Source organism: Zosterops lateralis, assembly GCF_965231275.1.
Source record: "Zosterops lateralis genome assembly, chromosome: 6".
Classification (NCBI taxonomy): domain Eukaryota; kingdom Metazoa; phylum Chordata; class Aves; order Passeriformes; family Zosteropidae; genus Zosterops; species Zosterops lateralis.
The window spans coordinates 24,070,696-24,089,795 of record NC_139761.1 but is presented as its reverse complement, the minus strand read 5'-3'; the positions used below and the strand labels follow the sequence as shown (position 1 = coordinate 24,089,795).

The 19,100-nt window shown below is 37.9% G+C and overlaps 1 protein-coding gene across 7 annotated transcripts in view; it reads left to right on the top strand.

The window, feature by feature from the left end:
* MIPOL1 (mirror-image polydactyly 1) overlaps positions 1-19,100 on the top strand; it is a 184,181-nt gene that overhangs the window by 125,756 nt on the left and 39,325 nt on the right. For all 7 annotated transcript variants that reach the window (XM_083863214.1, XM_083863212.1, XM_083863218.1 and 4 more), the window contains one exon: positions 7,306-7,400. In XM_083863214.1, the coding sequence (XP_083719340.1) occupies positions 7,306-7,400 (95 nt within the window). The remainder of the gene's footprint in view (positions 1-7,305; positions 7,401-19,100) is intronic.

The window sequence follows — 19,100 nt, the reverse complement described above, 5'->3', positions numbered from 1 at the left end:
ATGTCAACCCGGGTGTGGTTGTGGCAAAGGGTTGGTGAGGGCTGCAACTTAAAGGCTGTTGGAGTTCCCACAATTTCCACCCTTATCCTGAAATTTGCACACACAAATAACCCTCAGCTGGTTCTTCATTGTATTTTTTATAGCTGTACTGATCCTCCACAGCAGTGCAGATCCATCAGGGATCAGTAATACAGTTGCTCCATTTACTCCAAGTTAAGACAGGCTTAGAAAAACTATTTCTGTTAGAAAATTGTGTGTTGAGAAGCAGCTTTGCATGAATTTCTAATAATTTCAGTTACTATTCCAAACTTTTCCAGCTCAACTTGTCTCCCAGAAGTTTAGTTTGGTGAATATCGAAACTTACATTTCAAACTTCAAAAATAAAGCATTTAATTTTTACATTTTAAATTTTGGCTTACTATTGTTAATGATGTATTTCATGATGTGTCAGTATTTTCTAACAACTACTATAGTAAGTTCTAATTTTACCTTGTAATTTTTAAAATCATCAAGGCCAGCTGATACTTAAATGCAAGTTGAAACATTTTATCTAATTTTCTAGGTCAATGTGTCCCCTTTGGTATTGTAATGAAACAATTTGACACTTCAGCACTGTGATTGAAAAAAAAAAAAAAAAAAGGGGGGGGAGATTGCTTAGTGTGCTATTAGAGTGCTAGCCATTTTCAGTCCTCTCAGGGTAGCTAGAGTCTTTTTCTTGACCCTGAAAACCTCTGATCCTCTAATTATTGAGACAAGTGCTTATATTCTTTTCTAGATCAAAGCGCCATCTAATTCTATTGTTGGTGAAACAGTTTGATATGTTGACACTTTGATATAGAAAATAAGATGAGCTGTTGTAATCTGCACTAAGTAGCAGCTGCTAACGTAAGAATAACAGAACAGTTAGAAGTTGGATCTCATATGTGTCACAACATGACCTGGTCTATCAGGCAGTATGTATTTCTCTTACTGACATAATGTGTAAAATGTAAAAGTATTAAAAATAGTGAGATTAAAATATTTCTTCAGTTATTTAATTTTTTTTCCAGATTTGGGTTTTTTTGGCATGTTCATTCTAACTCAGAATGAAAGAAAGCTTTATTTGCCTTCCCAATCTCCTGCTGCTCTGAGAAGACACCTGAGCTCTTCCTATCCAGCTAGCCTGCTAATATCAGCAGAAACGTACTTCTTCCTCACAAGAAATGGGAGCAAGTCTTTGTTGTCTGTTTGAGGCTAGATTCCGTTTCAGACTCCAGATAACGTAGGTCCCAGAGCCGAAAGACTCCTTACTGCCATTTTTCCCCTTTGCAGCTCTGCCAAATGCAAATGACAGAGACCATAAATTGTAGAAATTAATTTGGAGGCTCCTCAGATTTTTCACCCAGTCTTCTTCTAATCCACAGTAATATCCTGTGTCAGTAGAAAGTGAGATTTTGCTAGTGACTGTTAGTGAGTGAAGGAATGCTCGTGCATTAACATGTATCTCAGTCAAGACAAGGGAAATTGCACTCGGTAGAAAGGGTGCCCTTTCTAATTGAGTCAGTTATGATTTCCATACAAATAAAGTACAAGTAGGTTGTCCACAAGAAGGGTACTTTTTAAGCAAGAAAGTTAGACCTTCGAAAACAGAAGATATAGAGACAAATGAAAATTGCCTGAGGTTAAGCTAAATTTGCCGTTGGAAAGGAAATTGAAACAAACAATAGTGTAACAACTGAAATGAGAACAAGAAAAGAGAAAATATGCCACTGATCTGAGAATGGCATGGAGATGAGGGGGTAATTCTGGTTTAGGTCTGAAAGCGTGTGATTTTAATTTTTATTTCTCTTAGCATTGGGCAATGAAGATGCCAGCTGTGAGGACAAGGGTTAAGAAAAGTGAATGTATGCAAATGGAGTATGTGATAGCTGTTCGAGAGATTATTGTGCTTGCATTGGGTTAATGGATGGTTTCCATCCCCAGTTCTGAAAAAGCTGGCACCTGAAATTCCAGGAATGATAATAAAGTCCTTTAATAAATCTTATGAGACCGTGTGCAGTGTAACATGACAGGGAATTAGCAGAGACAGCATCTATGTTTAGAAGGGCAAAAAATGTAATTTTAACAACTGCAAACCAGTTAGTCTTTATTGTGAGGCTTCAGAGCAAATGTGGAAGGAAAAGGTTTATAAAGCATGGGTCCATCAAGAGTGAACTGAAGTACAGTTTTCACACAAGAACAATCGTGCAAGAATACTTCTTTGATATGATAACTGGTTATTTAGACAAGGAAACTTTTTTAATATAACCTGACACAAGCTTATAGGTTGTGCCATATGGAAAATTATTAATTACAGTAGGGAATGTGTATATTGTTATTTTACAAGCAGCCACAAGCTTAATGTGGGAAATGCTGCTTGCTGTTAATGCTGCTTGCCGGGTTCATCCAGCGTCTCTTGTTTGGAAGAATGGGCATGTTTAGCTCATGTCTGTCTGCAAAATGTCATGTACCCATGAAGGAGATGAGGGATTAGTCAAAGGCAATAAGGAACTAGTTAGCAGGAAAGCAGCAGCAAACAACTTTGAAGGAAAAAATGTTAAGGTCCAGGGATTTCACTAGTGGAATTTCTCTCCAGTTTCTTACCAGTTGGTGCTGAACCAGTTTTCTTTAATGCTGCTATTGAGAGCCTTTGGCATGAAGAGCAGCAGTGTATCAACAAAACGGCTTGATGATACAGAGCTGGGAGTTGTTTTTAATAAGACGTAGAGCTATTATTAATACAAAGTAGGTTCAAGCTGTCTTGCAGAAAGATTGGGATGGCCTCAAGTATTGGAAAAACAATGGGTGGAATTTTGGTGCCAAGTGTAAGGTATTATCTTTCCAGGATGAATAAGAGTTTCCACTGTCAGCTGGGTAATGCCAGTATGCAGGAGAACAGGCTGGAAGGTGACTGTGAGCAAAAAATGCAAGAATGTGTCAGGTAAGAGGTTTCCACTGGCATTAGTACAGAGTACTAAGGAGAGATGTGTTTAGATTGATCAGGGTAATGAAGAGCCTGCTCAGTGAGAGGTAACAGAAAAGGTTGTCTGTTTAGCCTATCTCAGAAAGGAAAAATGAATGCTTATTATAAATATATATAGGAATATATATGCTGTGTATAAATGCTTGAGAAAATAAATCAATTAAAAATAAAGCTATGAAACTTTATTAGTCCGGTTAATTGGATTTTTTTCCCTTCTACTGGATATTGAAAAGTCTTACAAAAGCCATCTCTCAAGAAAGGTGAGGTTCCAAAGAGAACCTGACTGCATAGGATGCAGTGTGTTCCTACCTTTTTCAGTTTAGATTAGAGTTGAGGGTGCTTGTGTTTGCCCTTGAGGAATTAGGAAAAGATAAAAACTAGTTTTACCCTCTGTTTTCCTTTGCTTAAGTCTTGTATTTTTCCAGACTTCGTAGTAATGAAACACATAACATTGTTCCTTTAAATGTTTTGAAGCAAAAGCAGCAGCAAAAAGACCAGTACTGAGATTTTCTTTAGTTGAGATCAGCTATTTTAAGTTTGATAGGCAGCAATTAGATTTTATATTTAATTGGAAAATTTGAATTTTCACCAAATAACTGTTAAATGCAAAATGGGAAAGTAAAGAAACAATAATCCTCATTTGCAGGCAGGTGGAAGGGGACAGAGAGTGGGAAAGGATGTATTCACATTAAACCAAATATAAAAGTGTAGGAACTTCTGGACAAAATAAAATCTTCAGAAAGATTTTTCACGGTAACCGAGTGATCAGAATACCCTTTCAGGGTTAAACAGGAACCTTGCTGAGAGTGACGCCTTTACCAAAAGGTGACCAAGCTCACCTCTGAAGTGACCTTTTTAGGGAAACCACCATCAGAGGAACCTGAGTGTAATAATCCTTCTTGCTTCTTCTTTACCCTACCTTCCAAAACAATTTAATCAAAACAAATCAATTTCTGTGAAAAATTCTGATTTCCTCAGCCTGACATTTTCCAGAGGAGCAATGTTTTGTTAAAAAGTTCCCAAGCAGCTATTGTTATTACTAGAGGTGAGCTCATGCAGGATTTTTGCCATATGCACTATGGATGGGTTTCAATATACATTTAGGAGTCTTCCAAATTCTTTATAGTAGAGCAGATGCCATTATTTTAGTTAACAATATAACTTTGTGATGGACATTGTTTTGCTTTCCTTCTTTTTGTGAAGGAAGACATCTCTGCCTTGGGAGGATATTTGACTCACTTCTTTGTGTTTACCACCCTTCAGGCCTGTGAACAATGGGTCAGTTTGACACATGGCTGCATGCTGTGCACAGAGACTCTGGTGCTTGGATTTTTGTTGGTCTCCTGAAGCTTCCTAGTATCAACTCTACTAGAAGTCACTGAGGAGGCTAAAAAGTGTCTGGTTTTCTTCCCTTCACTTTTTGTAGGTCTTGGATTTGTTGGGGTTTTTTTAAGCCAAAGAACCTGATTCTGCTGTTATTTTTTTTTTGGTACAAACCCAGATGCAGACCCAGTCAAATCAGTCCCATTTCTTCTGCTGAAAAACTGACATGAATAATAGTCTTAAGACTCTAGTGCCTCTGACTCTTGTCCTGAAAGGCAAGTGGAACATTAGGTGTGTTTTTTATGATAGTTCTCCAAAGAGACTAGCCGTTAATCTCTCTGAGTAGGTGTGTCAGCTGCAAACATTTCCTTCCAGTCTACCATTTCAATCACACTTCACAGTACACTGAAAATTGGCAAGGATGTTAATTACTGGCCTCTAGAACAAACCACCTACTTTGATTCAAGCGTGTTTTCCAATTTTTAAGAATGTTGTTTCACCTACAGAACAGTATAATTACAGAAAATAGCTTGGTTTGGCTAACATCTTGTGTTCTCTGAGTTCTGCTTGCAAGGCAGCAAGCTACACCAGGCAAGAGGCTCACCTGCGGAGGATTTTAACCTCTTGCTGACAAAAGTTAGGGCTTGCCAGCATCCAGTACATTGTTTTCAGTATCAGAAGCTCAAAACCACTGTCACTCAGATGTTAAACATTAACGCTTTCTGCTTTTAAAGCTGAAGGAACGCTCCCCATATAGTAAGAAAGTTTTTATTCACCAGGGAACTTCCTGTTAAGATTTTATGGATGTCTCTCACAGTAGCAATTACAGCAGTGGGTCCTGTACCTGGGCAGTGAAAAACCCTGGGTGCAACATGACCCACCAAGCAGCACGGTTCAGAGACTGCTTGTGTAGCTGCATTTGTGCAATGCAGTGTTCAATAAAATTTGCCAGGAATCAGCCAAGTATCCAGGACATGATTAATCAACCAGCAGAATGAATTGCCCATAGATGACTGGGAGTTGACAGTAAACAGTAAAACACCTGCCTTGAAGACTTACAGTCTTAAGAGACAAACAGGAAACAGAAGCAAGTGGGAGCCCTGTTTTAGGAGAGAGATGTTGAGCATACAGGCAGAGCTGTTCATGATTGTACAGTGAGTTTGGCAGACTTAGAGGCTGAATTATGTGCGTTTCCCTTCATGGGTTTGTAGCTCATATAACAGGTCTTTAATTTACCAAGAAACTTTTCTGCAACACTGTCCTGAAGAGTTGGCAGAACCCACAGTTGGCATTTCTCACACATGTGCCTCTTGGTTAAGGGCCCTACAATTTGTACAATTAATAACTTACACCATGAATAAAAAACATTGGAAAACAGCCCAATGCTCAGGCTCATGTGTCAAGGAATTGCTGTGGAAGCCTGATCTTATTTGTTGTTGCAACAATAAATCATCCGCTGATTTAAAAATAATTTATATGGTGCCTTGGCCCTCAAGGCAGCCCCACAGTGCTATTGAAACTGGACTTTTAAAATTAATGGTGATTAAGCTATAGTCCCATATTAAATATGCATGAATACTTATTTCTTCCTGCCTCCTCTTTTAACTGTAAGGCCTGTTGGGGCTGGCTACCTTCCTGACTTATAAGCCACATGCTGCAATTTCCATTATAGTCATGAGTCACACTCCTTTCAGTGTGAATCAAGGATAGGAGAGAGAGTAGCTGGTGGGGTTCACAGATGGGAAATGACAGTGATTGCTCAGGAATTCCCTCACCCCTCTATAAACCAGATCCTGGGTGAGAATGCACCCAGATTCCAGCGTGTGCTGTCAGTGGCAGTCTCTGCAGTCCCTGCTGGCACATTGCCTGCCACTGCTCAGGGTCCTGGTTATCCAGCAGCTCTTCTGCTGCTAACATCAGCCAGGGGCTGCCACCATGGGAACTGCCCTTAACAGCCAGGGAGCCATGTGCAGACCAGAGTTATGTGTCAGTAGTTCATGGCCAAGGGCCTTCCTTCACTTTCTGTATGTTAGGCAACAGTTTTGCAGTATAGCAACACAATATCATGTGAAATATGTTTCCTGATAACCACTTGGCTGAACTGAAGAGTTCTAACCTTAGGTATTCAAAAAATTTACTATATACATGGGAGAAGCCATTCAAAACGTAATTCTGCTAGGGAAAAAAAAAAAAAAAAAAAAAAAACTAGAAACAATTTCAATGCTCAAAAAAAGAAAGACTATTTCAAAAGAATTAAATAGGTTGGGTTAGTGCTTGTTTTTTTTTCCTGATAGCTGGTACAATGCTCTGTTTTAGATTCAGTATGCAAATAATGTTGATGACTGATGTTTTAGATGTTGCTAAGTGGTGCTTGCCCCAAGTCAAAGACTTTCAGTGTTTCCTGCACTGCTAGTGAGAAGGTACACAAAAAGCTGTGAGGGATATGGTCAGGACAACTGACCAAAGTAGCCAAAGGGACATTCTGTGTGATAGAACGTCATGCCCAGTATATAAAATAGGGGGAGTTACCAGGAAGGAGTGTGATCGCGGCTCAGGGACAGGCTTGGCATTAGTCAGCAGGTGGTGAACAGTTGTGTTGTACATCACTTGTTGGTCTTGGGATTTATTTCCCTCTGTCCCTCTCCTTTTTATTACAATTACTCATATTAATATCACTATTATTATTATTATTATTTACTTTCTTTCAGCTATTTAATTGTTCATATCTCAATCAAGAAGTTTGATTTTCTTTTCTTTCCTGATTCTCCGTACCATGCCATCAGTGGGAGAATGGGGAAGTGACCAAACAGCTGCATGGTACTTAGTTCCTGGCTGGGGTCAAAGCGCAACGCTATGTTACATTACAGTATAACTCTGTGTGTGCAATTAAAATGGTTGAAATGATTGCATGTTTTCAGATGTTTTCAAAAAGGTATGGATATTCTGAATAAATTGGTTATCGGTTGTTTATCATTTCACAGGCAGAATTGATAGCTTTGCAACAAGGAAAAGAAGCTGCTCTTCAACAGTGCAAAAAACTACAAGAAGAAATCCAAACATTACGTGTTTATTACAGGTAAAATGATTGATTCTAATATGAATGAGTGACTCATAGGGGAAATTTTCTGTACGATGTCTGACTGAGGAAATGGCCTTATCAAATAGGTATTTGTTGGAAAAATGTGAATACATCAATGAATCAAAGCCTGCATTTCTGCTTTACTGCTCACCAACCATCTCTTTGAAGTTGGAGTCCCTTTCTTATAGCCTGAATTTTGTATTAGTTTCTTCTAGGGGAAGTGAAAAGTTGGTTGATGGTTGATTTTCACACTAAAACGCTGTGCTATGCCAATGTGAGCACTTAAAAACACATGGACAAAAGAACCAGATCACATAAATGCTTGTTTCTTCCCTGATTGTTTGCACATACGTAAGTCAATATAGATTTTAAAATAATAAAATCTGTAATTCTAAAAGACTGTTTTCTTCTTCAACCCCAGTATACGTGCCTTTTAATTCCTTACGTTCTGTAGTAGTATGTAGAATGAGAGAAATATCCATTCTCATTAATTTAGGTGGGCTGCACTGAACATTTGCATGGATCAGTGGATTTTAGTCCCTGAGGAAAACCTCTGTGTGGTCCACTGAAGGAGTTAGGTTGTTTTATGGAGTGATGTTGGGTTACAGCTCTCATTTCATCCTGACCTCCTGTGTGAGAGGGGATACAGAGCTGCCAGCAGGTTAAAGGCAGGAGAATTGGCATCAACACAGCAGAAAATTGTGAATCTGAAGGCTGAATGTCTGTGATGAGGGATGTGGGCTACAGAGGTAAATAATAAATATAGTGTGAATACTATACTCATTGGAAATAAAGAGGACTAGTTATTTATGTCTAAAAAACATTTGCAATAGCAGAACTGTGTATGTTTTCAGTGTTTCAGCATTCAAAAGTGAAAAATACTCGGGTTCTAGAGGTTTTTCAAGTTTCCCCTTCTCATTAAGTTTATTAAAACCTTGGAGGGAAGTTTCAAAAACAACTTTTGTTCCTAAATCTCATAGGCATTTATTTAAAGCCTGTTAATAGTGAATAGAAACCCCAAGCAATTTGTGATTATTGCATTTAATGAATTTGGTCAGCATTTAGTGTGTGCACAAATTATGGTATGATTTACCAAGCTAGAAAGAATTTATTATGGTGCCCTTATTACTAATTTAAATGTGGAGGGTTTTTTAATAATTTAAAAAACTGAAATGCAGTTTTTTCAATTGATATTTCAGAAATTAAGAATTTGCTTGTGTTGCTCTGTACACATTGTAGGAGACTTTTCACTGATTTTTAAGTTATATTTTGGTATAGCCGATGAAGTTTGCACTAACATACAATGTTTAACAAGAATAGTAGGCAGCAACGGCCATTTATTGTGTAAATGCTTTAAATCCCAGAAATACTAACAATAATTACTTGCAAGAATCAGCATTAGAATGTAGCATGTTATTATCTTATGACTCTTAATTTGAGCAGTCAAAATTTCACTGTAAGTTGGCTCATGGCATTTGCAAAATCTATCCATAAGGTGTGGAAATGCTCGCGTGATTATCCCCTGGGACAAGAACTATTTTATCACTACTGATTTATACAAGTTGTAACATCTAAAGTAGAAGATTTTATCTCCTACCTATCTCACTGCTCTAGAGGCTAATGTGTTGTGAAGTGGACCCACAGAGTGACTGATTTAGGTTGGCAGGGACCTCTGGAGGTCATCTTGTCCAACCTCTGCTCAAGTAGGGCCACTGAGACCTGGTTGCCCAGGACCACATTCAGAGGGGTTTTGAATGTGTTTAAGTATGGAGATTCCACAACCTCTCTAAATGAAAACATTACCTTAAGCACCTAAAGACACAACTTGAAAAGCCAGAGGCCTCATGAAGCTGAACCTGCAAGGGTTGTAAAAGGCAACAAGGACTCCTGTAAGTGCATGGGCAGCAACATTTGATGTCTCAGGCCTATCTTTTGACTTGATTAAAAATTAATTGCACCATTATGAGGATTCTTGTAAACTTGTTAACATTTTGGTTACAGTTTCCTTTAAGTTACATGAACATCTGCAGCCCTTGACATCCAGCAATGTGACAATACTTTAAACACATGCCAAATGAAACAGAAAAGAATATATGTCACATGTGCATAAAGCTTTGGGGACTGTACCTGGGCAAGGGTGGAATGGCCACAGTAATTATGAATGACAAGGTAGACAGTGCATTTACTGAGCCATCCCAAATGATTGAAAATTTGCACTCTGTTTTGTATGTGGAAGGGACGCATGTATAGATGTCTGCTGGGTGGTTTTATTTCCTCATAGTGCTTGCCATGCTATGGTAGTCTAGAATCAGCACTGAAAGTGTTTTTAGACAGTCTGTTTTGAACTGAGGTGGAAGTTTGCTGCTTTGATCCAAGTGACTTAGCTATATGATTTGCTGTTCAAGACTGCATTCCCTGAAGTTACTTCCCCAGTGAGCAAAATATAGACTTCCACACATGCTCCAATCTTCATCTGAACTGTAAAACTGCAATGTGACTATGCCAGATGCACATTCTCTTCACCTACTGTTCTCTCATGTTTTCACCAAATTCTTACACTTTCTGTCTTAAGCCCCAGCATGACAGGGACTTAAGAATTATGGCTCATTTGGTGACTTCTCCTTTTATTCCTAGGTCTTCCCCAGCCTTACAAAAATCATTTCTCTTATGTTATTATTTTTCTCCTTTTTTAAACTGGAATTTCTATGAGTCACGGTTTAGGAATGGGAGAAGGTTTAGGAACTTAGAAGAAGCAAATTTAAGAAACCAAAAACAAATAAATAAACAGAACAGAACAAAAAAAAAGAAAAACAAACCAACAACAACAACAAAGGAAACAAAAAAAACTAGAGGCACACATTAAAGCATACAAGTGATACCTACATCACTTGTACTTCTCCCTTAACACACAATAGAATTTTTTAAGGATTTGGACACAAAAGTAATGACTATGTGTGTATATTAACTATTTTGGATGCATACTTGTGTAAACAATGACATTAAAATGTGCATTTTTATACCAATCTGACTTTCACTAACAGTATAATCCAGGAAAAGCAAGGTATCATTTTCTCATACAAAATCAGGGGAGAGGTACTGAATATCTGTATGTATGAAGTAAGTATACACAGGCCTAAAGGAGGGAAACTAGTGGAGACGTTCAGAGGGGGAAAAAAATCCCTTTTTATTTTATCCAGAAGAAAGATTCTTGGTATCTAGAAACTGCATCCAGTTTTAGCTTCCCAGTAAAAGTAAGACATCTATAAATTGGAGCAAGTGTGACAGAGGGCAACTGGTATAGTCAGGAAGCCATAGCATTTGCAATGTAAAGAGAGATCAAGGGTACTGCTCTTGTGCTGCCTGAGAAAGAAAAAATATTCCATCCTTTGTTGGCTCCAGGGAGACCTAATGGCAGCCTGACAGAGTCTGTGCAGAGGTTGTCAAGAAGGACGGCCTCTTCACAGTGCTCCATGACAACAGGGTGAGAAACAACTGACTTGATTTAAAACAGAGAGTTTCAGACAGGTTACAAGGAAAAACTTTTTCACCATGAGGGCTGACCATATTGGAACAGGTTGCCAGAGAGCTTTTACCATCTCCACCCTTGGAGATTTCCACTGTCTAACGTGATAAAGTCATGAGCAACATGGTGTGATCGCATATTGATATCACTTTGAGAAGAAGTTGGGTCAGACTGGAGACTACCAGTGGTCACTTCCAATCTCATTCTACAGTTCTCTAATTTAGTAGCATCTGCTGTTTGAAGACATTCAATTTTTTTCCTCCAACTGTGAAAGAAGTCTGTATTGCAAACCACACTTTTTTTCAGGTGAAGTGAAAAGCCAGTTATAACTGAAACTGGAGCTTCATGGAAAGCCAGAATGGCCTAAACCAAAATTAAAATGAGCTGTTGCAGATATAATGAGGAAACAATTATTCCTCTCTGGATTTTGACTTTCTGAAAAGAAAGCATATCCTGGAACAATTTCAGTCTTCTTTAGAAGGGTCAGAGAAGTGAAATGGAATTAAAAAGGAGGAAGAATTTAATTTGGATACATAAGGAACAAGAAGCTGGCTACAAATTATTTGCCAAGTTCTGTGCTTCTGTTTGTTCTTCTTGTGTTGTCTCTGTGTAAAGTTAAAAAAAAAAAAAAAAAAAAAAAAAAAAAAAGGGTTTCTGGATGCTAACTCAAAATTAAAATTTGCATAACACTTAGGAATAGCATAGGTTTCTAGCTTACTAATATAAGCTTACTAATCTAGTTTATTTACTATACTAATCTTTAAGCTTGAGATTAATGCAAATCATAGGATCCTCAGTGACCAAAGAAGGCTATATCCAAATAACCAGTTTTGAAGTACATGGGAGTGTTAATCCCACTACCTCTTTCTCACATACCTCTGTTGTTTGAACATCATCACAAGTTTTTTATTTGCATATTTTTCAGTTATGTGATCTGTCCAATTTTATAACTAGGTTCCTTCTTCTCCTAGATTTATATGCTGAGTGTGACACCATATGGTATGGGATATGCCTTTGGTCAGTTGGAGTCAGCTGTTCCAACTGTGTAGCTGTGTCTCTATTCAATTTCTTCGGCATCCCCTGCCTGCTCACTGCTGGAGTGGTGTGAAAAGCAAAAAAGGGCTTGACTTTGTGTGAGCACTACTCAGGAATAACTGAAACATCCATGTGTTAGCAACTCCTTTTTCAACACAAATCCAAAATGTAGCCCCATACCAGCTACTATGAAGAAAATTAACTTTATCCCAATCAAAAGCAGTATAATGTTGCAGATATGGAATTTGTAAGTTATGGAAGTTATTTGAATCTGTAAGTTATGATGAATGTAGGAGAAAAAGATGGCTTATTTTACAGTTATGTGACGGTTCTCAACAATGAAATAGAAGAATAACTTCAGTAAGGCTTCTTGTACTAATAAGCACAACTACCTGAAATATTTATTTTTAGATTCTAACTTTCAGTTAATATGGCTAGCTTCTCTGCATGCAATGCCAGCAGTTTTCTTGCTTCCTAACCAGTTGTAACACTTTATAAGTTAAAAAACTATTGAAGAGATTTAAGGGAATTTAAATCTACAAATTTCAATTCTTACAAATCTTCAATTGGAATACTTGTAATTCATCTTTAAGTGGCACAAGCAAATGGTCTAAATAGCAGTTAGTTTTATGAAGGTCCACTTATTTTTCCCACAAAGTCTCTTGTAAAATGACGTGGAAGTTCATTTTTTTAAAGACTGAGATCAATAGATGTGAAAGTAGGAAATCAAGAACGCTTTTTATTATTTCCCCAAATTAAGAACTTACAGATGCAGGGACAAACTCAATTTTCATTTTAATTACAGAACTGAATCACCCTGTAACAGGAGAAATAGATAAAGAAAGATATTTTGTAAGCTGTTACTTCTAGTCATGGATATAAAGACTTCTATTCAAGCTTTGGATATAGTTGTATGTGTTTAATTTACTTCCATTCTATAGTCTCATGATTGATGTTATGGAATATGGTACTCAGATGGTGCCATTTCAACCATGCTCCATGGACTCTGTGTATAGATACAGAATGGTGTAATTCTTGCTGTTAGAATGTTGCTCTCTTTCCAGTTTTAAGGGCTGTTAAAAACTATAAAGTATTTCTACCTAACAAGTCAATATTCATCTTCACAGCCACTGCAGTAGCAAGTCAGAATATAATAAATAGCCTAAATAGTCAGATTCCTGTACACTGACTGACCCCTGCTCAAACATTTCAGCCTGTTTGTTCTGCCATCTCTCAGTCTTCTTCTGAGTTCTCTCAGTCTAGATTTCCCTCAGGGGAACACAATATGTAGCAGAAGATTGGGCTGCTCTAACATCCAGTTTCCCAACCCAAATGAACTGGAACCCATTTACTGTGGGATTAGTGAAGCTGCAACCACTAATGCAGAGTGGTGATTTCAGTCCTTCCTCTAAAGCAATAGCAGACTACCTTGAGCACCTGTCCCAGCAGTTTACCTCAGAGAACTGGTCTTTTCATACCTGGGTTTTTTTATCTCACTTTTTCAGTTATGGCCGTTGACTCATTTTCCTGCTCTTTTCATCCTGTCTGCTTGCTTCTGTTCTGGCAGTTGCTGTCATTGTTTCAGTACTAGTTGCTTTAGACATAACGTGGTATAATTACAGTCATTAAGAAGAATGACCAAGTAATGGTATCACTGTAAACCACACTGTTCTTTTTGCAGAGCAGTTTTGGGGAGATCATGGAGAAGACAGCAGTTGTGTTTTAAGTATTCTTTGCCCTTGCAGAAGTGACTTCTGTTTTATCAAAGAGTTTCAGATGCCTGACATTAAACATAAACCTTGAGCTAATTAAATTTCCCACCTACAAGCACAGAAGAGGTTCTTTTTTATACCAAAGAGATGAGGGGCTTTGATATGCAGTGGGATACCTTGTAATACATGTTTTGGAGGAAGCTAACCTGCTCCAGTCTGATCCAGCCAAACATACAAGCCAAATATACAGGCAATTACTCTGTAAGGGAGCACTAAGGTTTTTATTTGTCTTCTGTTATAACAAAGAAAAATGCAGGAAGGAAGCATCTTTCTGTTTGTTTATTGAACTAAGTATAACTGAATGTTAAAATTAATAAAAAATTGGGGTGGAGGAACACTGCTGTCTTTAAATCAGATTGGTTAAAAACACATCTTCTCTCAGCAACCCATGGAAGTTTCAGTGAATTTTTAGGCAATTTGTGAGGGTGAGGGGAGCCAACACCCTGATAATTTGGACCTGGAATTTGGAATCTATGTGTTCAGTCTTCTCCTCTGTTTTGTGCCACTTTCCAGTGAGGTGCTGTAGCCCCAAAAGAATTGGGATTTTAGGTGGATCTTTCTCACTCTGTAGTCTCATAAGCATTTTCCCACTAGTAAGCCCCTGTGTCTCCCTATGACTTCTTTCCTTTGTTACTTCAATGCTTGTGCAATCACAGCTCTTGTTAGTGTTACAGGAGATAAAAGTCCAAGGTTTGGGGGCTGTTTCTGAACTGGATCAGACAGCCGAAGGGGGGAAGGCTGCTCTGATTTGGAAAAGCAGCTGCATGAAGTTTTGCTGTGCTACTGAGATGGCTGTATTTCTCAGTGGCTTGGTGCAGGTGAGCAGGAGAAGCAGAGCCCTCCCTTGTTATCCTTGTGTAGTTAACACTTTATTAAATTTATTATCATCCTGTCCCTGCCCCATTTCCAGACTTGGAATTGGTTATTGCCTCACTTTCTGCATTTGTTCTTTCTAACTTTCTAACAATAATATAGTCAGAGAGACTGACTTTAGAAATAAATCTGTGGATAGAAATATTTCTCGGAAGCATGGCAGACCAGACTCACATCTGTTCTCCAATTAATATTTGACCATTTACAAAGAAAAGGGATGGAGAGAAAAGCAAGTATATACCATAGGCTTGGTGTTTACAGTGGCAGTTCAGCAGGCAATGAAAAGGTGAAGCCGTATCTGAACCTTTTGTGGGCTGAGGGGTGTCCTTTTTTCACCCTCCAATAAAATACTTTAGCCATCAGCATGCTCTTTAAGCTTTCTGTGTCTCTCATTCATTTAGAAACACACACACACAATAAAAAACTTTTTAATGTTTTGCTTCTTGCCTTGGCATGACTTTGAAAGTTTTTCTATCTCACTGGGAAAAAAAATTTAGCATGGAAAAACAATTTCCAACTCAACTTTAGTGATTTATGAAAACTTTGAGAGAGAGGAAGCACTGAACTGTCAAAGATCCAAAGCACCTGATGGAGTAACAAGCTACCTCATGCCATCCTTGCAGTGAGAATGTTGTACGTCCAAATTGCCTTGTGCTGCTGTTGGATTGGTCTGGCCTACACTTTATGAAATCTTTGTACCCAATGTTTCCAGGTGCTGGCTCTTGGCCTTCAGAGGTGCCTTGCCAATAGAAACACTAAGCAGCAGGTCTGAGGAAGCAATATAAATGTGGACTGAGCACCTAACACACACTGTGATGGCCATTTTAGTTTGCACCATGCACTATGCTAATTCCACTACTGCTTCTGTTACTGGGTGTTATAGTGGCAACATTTCTAAAGTTTTTCAAATTGGTTGAGGACCAGCCAGTCACTTTTTGTGCCAAGTACCTTAAGGCTAGAAGTACTCCACGGGTCCTTATACTATATTGCACCAGACTTGAGCTGACTTCTCTGCTTATTTGCTGTCATGGGGTAATGTGAACTAAAACAACATTTACTTTGGGCTTTTGCTGGGATGGGCCTTTTCACATGAGTTTCTGTTCTTCTCTAAGAGCAACGATTTGCTTGACAGAAAGGAATTCCTTGCCATTGGATGCTGATATGGTCTCGTGACTCTGTATACAGGGTCCTGCTGGTATTCTGTTCACAGCTGTCCTTTGCCTGGCTGATTCCTTCACCTTCTTTTTTACCTCTGCTCTATGTGGTTCTCTGTTATGACTTCCTTGGTTTCTCAGTGAGCTGAAAAGTCTAGGAGGTGTAACTTTGTTCTGTACTTTTTGAAATAAGCACACAGTTAGAGATGTCTAGGAAACAAGTTTTTCAAAGTTGTTAAAGCATAATAAAATTGAGTTCTTGGAAGGTTTAAAGCCTCTTGAAGAACTACCTGCAATCAATCCTGGTATAGGTAGTTTGGAGCAGATAGCAATACAAAGTATGAAACTCCTGTAGAAATGCTTGTAAAAATTAGGAAGATGAGATCACTAAAGTTAATATTTATTCTATACACAAATCAAAATTGGAGAATCTATAAAAAACATATGGAGGCTTATGAAATCTGTTATCTGGTAGAAAGGGTGTATGACCAAAGGCTACATATTCTGGTATTGAAATGTTGAAATGCTGGATGCATATAGATGAATCACATCGCTAAACTCTGCTTCAGCTGCTTTATTTGTATAAACGGAATAAGAAGTTTTACCCTTTTGCATAACACCTTCAGAGACTATGAAAATGCAGGTAACTCTTGCTTTAAAATGAGAGAAGGAAAACAGATACAGAATAAGAGGCAGCCCTCTCTAGAGCAAGTTAAAGAAACACAGTAAAACCGTGTGTGTAATAAGAGCTATTTGGAAGACAGATTTTCCCATGAGAAGTTAGGAAGAAAATCTAAAAGTGAGAAAGAAGAATTTGGCTTGCCCTATAAATATTATATGAAAGGGAATTCTTTTGTTATTAATATGATATTTAGAAATAAAGTAATAACATTGTCAGGAGGACTTAAAAATGCCATTTCATTTTTTGTTGGTTTTTCACAGGACATGTTTTTATGTTAAAATGTCAATTCAATATTTTCGAAAAATCATTACTTTGATGTGTTTCAGTTCAGTTCTCTTCAGCTGAAGAACTGAAATAAAATGACATTTCAGTTTGAAATACTAAGGTGAAAGAAAACTTTTCACTTAGAAATGTGCCATGGGAAGACAACGTATTTTTTGTGTCGGAATTTACATTTCCCAATTAAAAAAAATCTTTGGTGAGAAGACTTTCTACATGAGCAATTTTCAGTCAGTGCTAGACATAACATTGCTTTTCTTACTCTGCGCTTAACACTGCTCACAGTGGAAAAATGTTAGGGAGTATCTAAGAATGCAGGTGGCAGAAGAAGTCCTCTGCCTGTCACAGAAGACAAAACAGAAAGCTGCCCACCTCTTCTGTTTACAAAGACAGAAGTAAGGTATTTTCTTTATTCAATTCCTGTCTAAACTTAGAGCTTTTGTTTAAATTGATCCATTCATGTCATGCTGATGCCTTTTACTGGAAAAATTTCCATTTTAACTTCCCATTCACAAACTGCTTTTCTGACTAATGTGATAGAGGTCTTGTGTTTTGGAAGGTTTTTAACCTGTGTCCAGCATTCCATAGTGATGTGTTACTCATCTGGTATGGGTCATTCTTCCAGCATAGGTGCGAAAGCTGTCATTTTTAGGAGAGTAGAGACCAACTACTCTAGTAGTTTCAGTCACAGTTTTCCAGTGAATAAGTGGACCTGCTGGGATTTGCTCAGTTCTGAGTCTCTCAGATATTTGAGTAAAGTGTAACATACTAGTAATAGTTTGCTTTTATAAGCAGCAGTTTACATTGACATGACCAGAAGGGGAACTAGCACAGAGCCACATGTCTTTTTTCCTGATGCCACCAGGAAAGGCACGTAAGCAGTGGTCTGGAGCTGCTGTCTCACTAGCAGAGGAACTTTTATGGCTCTGAGCTTGGAAGGAAAAGCCACAGAAGGAGAGGGAGGAAGTTACATTGAGTGAATCATCACCGTTGTATTTTCTTTGACAGCGAAGCGTTTAGAGAAGTTATTCCAATATCTGAGCCATTTCATGTTAAGGTTTTGTCTTCTTATATCTTAATCTGTGCTGTATCAGTGTAACGGAATGGCCACCCAAAAATGTTTTCATGAATAACAAAGAAGTCCAGGGTTCATTTCTTATTTATTTACTTGCTTACTTACTTACTTCAGCTCTTCACACTGTTAGCTAGCCACACTTGGTATGACAGTTAGTGAATTGAAAAGTATATTATTATACTGTGCAACACTAAAAGTTTCTCCTAGTTACTGGTGGCTAATATCCTGAGGAAGAGAGCCAAGCACAAGATCTCAGAATTAAGAGAAACCTGCAAGCACTGTAATCTCAGTGTTGAACTTGCTAAGGTTGCTGATATTTGGAGCAAATAAAGTCATGCTCTGTCACACAGGTTCCACCACTATGTCTCTCCTGTCATCAAGAGAGATATTTTTATGCAGTTTTTACCACTCTCTTAGGGCTGCTTCTTTGATTTTTGAGAGCAATTTCTTGACTCTGGTAATTAAAATAGATTTTATTCATGCCTGACACTGATATTGTTTTCAAGCTTTCATAGTTAATAGCATGTGTCTGTACCACTCACAAGACACCACAACAAAAAATACTGATTGCCACAAAATAAGCTTTGAGGTGGCCAAGTTTTTCCAAAAGTAGGAAAGAATAATGGAAATTGTGTAAAATTTGTTCGTAAATGTTATAGTGTTAACAGCTCTAACTGTAAAGGATCTCTCTCTTTTCAATGTAAATTTTTATTCAGTACTGGTCAAAGTAGGATTGTATGTCCAAGCAGTATCTGCCCAACAGTCAATAGTCTAAACAGAAAATGCAGTAGATTATTTGGGATTTCCCTGCTTGTCTTTTGTGCTTTTTTTTTTTTTAACTAAGGAGGAAAGTATTTAAAAAAACAAAGTCTTAAATTTTTAGGTACCTATTTTTACTATTTCTGATGTTTGAAGCAGGAAAAGAAATTCTTTTGTTCCATTTAACTATTCTTTTAAAATAGCGTAGTAAGTAACAAGTGTTGTGTAGAAACAAAGCAAAGTCACAGTTGGATGTTGCTGTTATAAGATAGGCAATGACAATGGTATCTTTTTAGTGTATCTCTTATCTGTGGTGTCATTAAATCTAATGATGTGCTAAATAATAAAAGCAGCCTTATCACATTGCAAGGCTTTCAATTGTCTCAAAGTTGCCATGCCTGCGGGTTCCCTTTGGCTTTTGGACAGGGTTTGGAGTCAGAAGGAGCTGCAGTTCAGAGTGCATTTATGTGATCAAAGCTCTTTAGACAGATGGCTGCTAGCACTCCAAAATGATTAAAATATGTTCCAAGCAACATCAGTCTGTG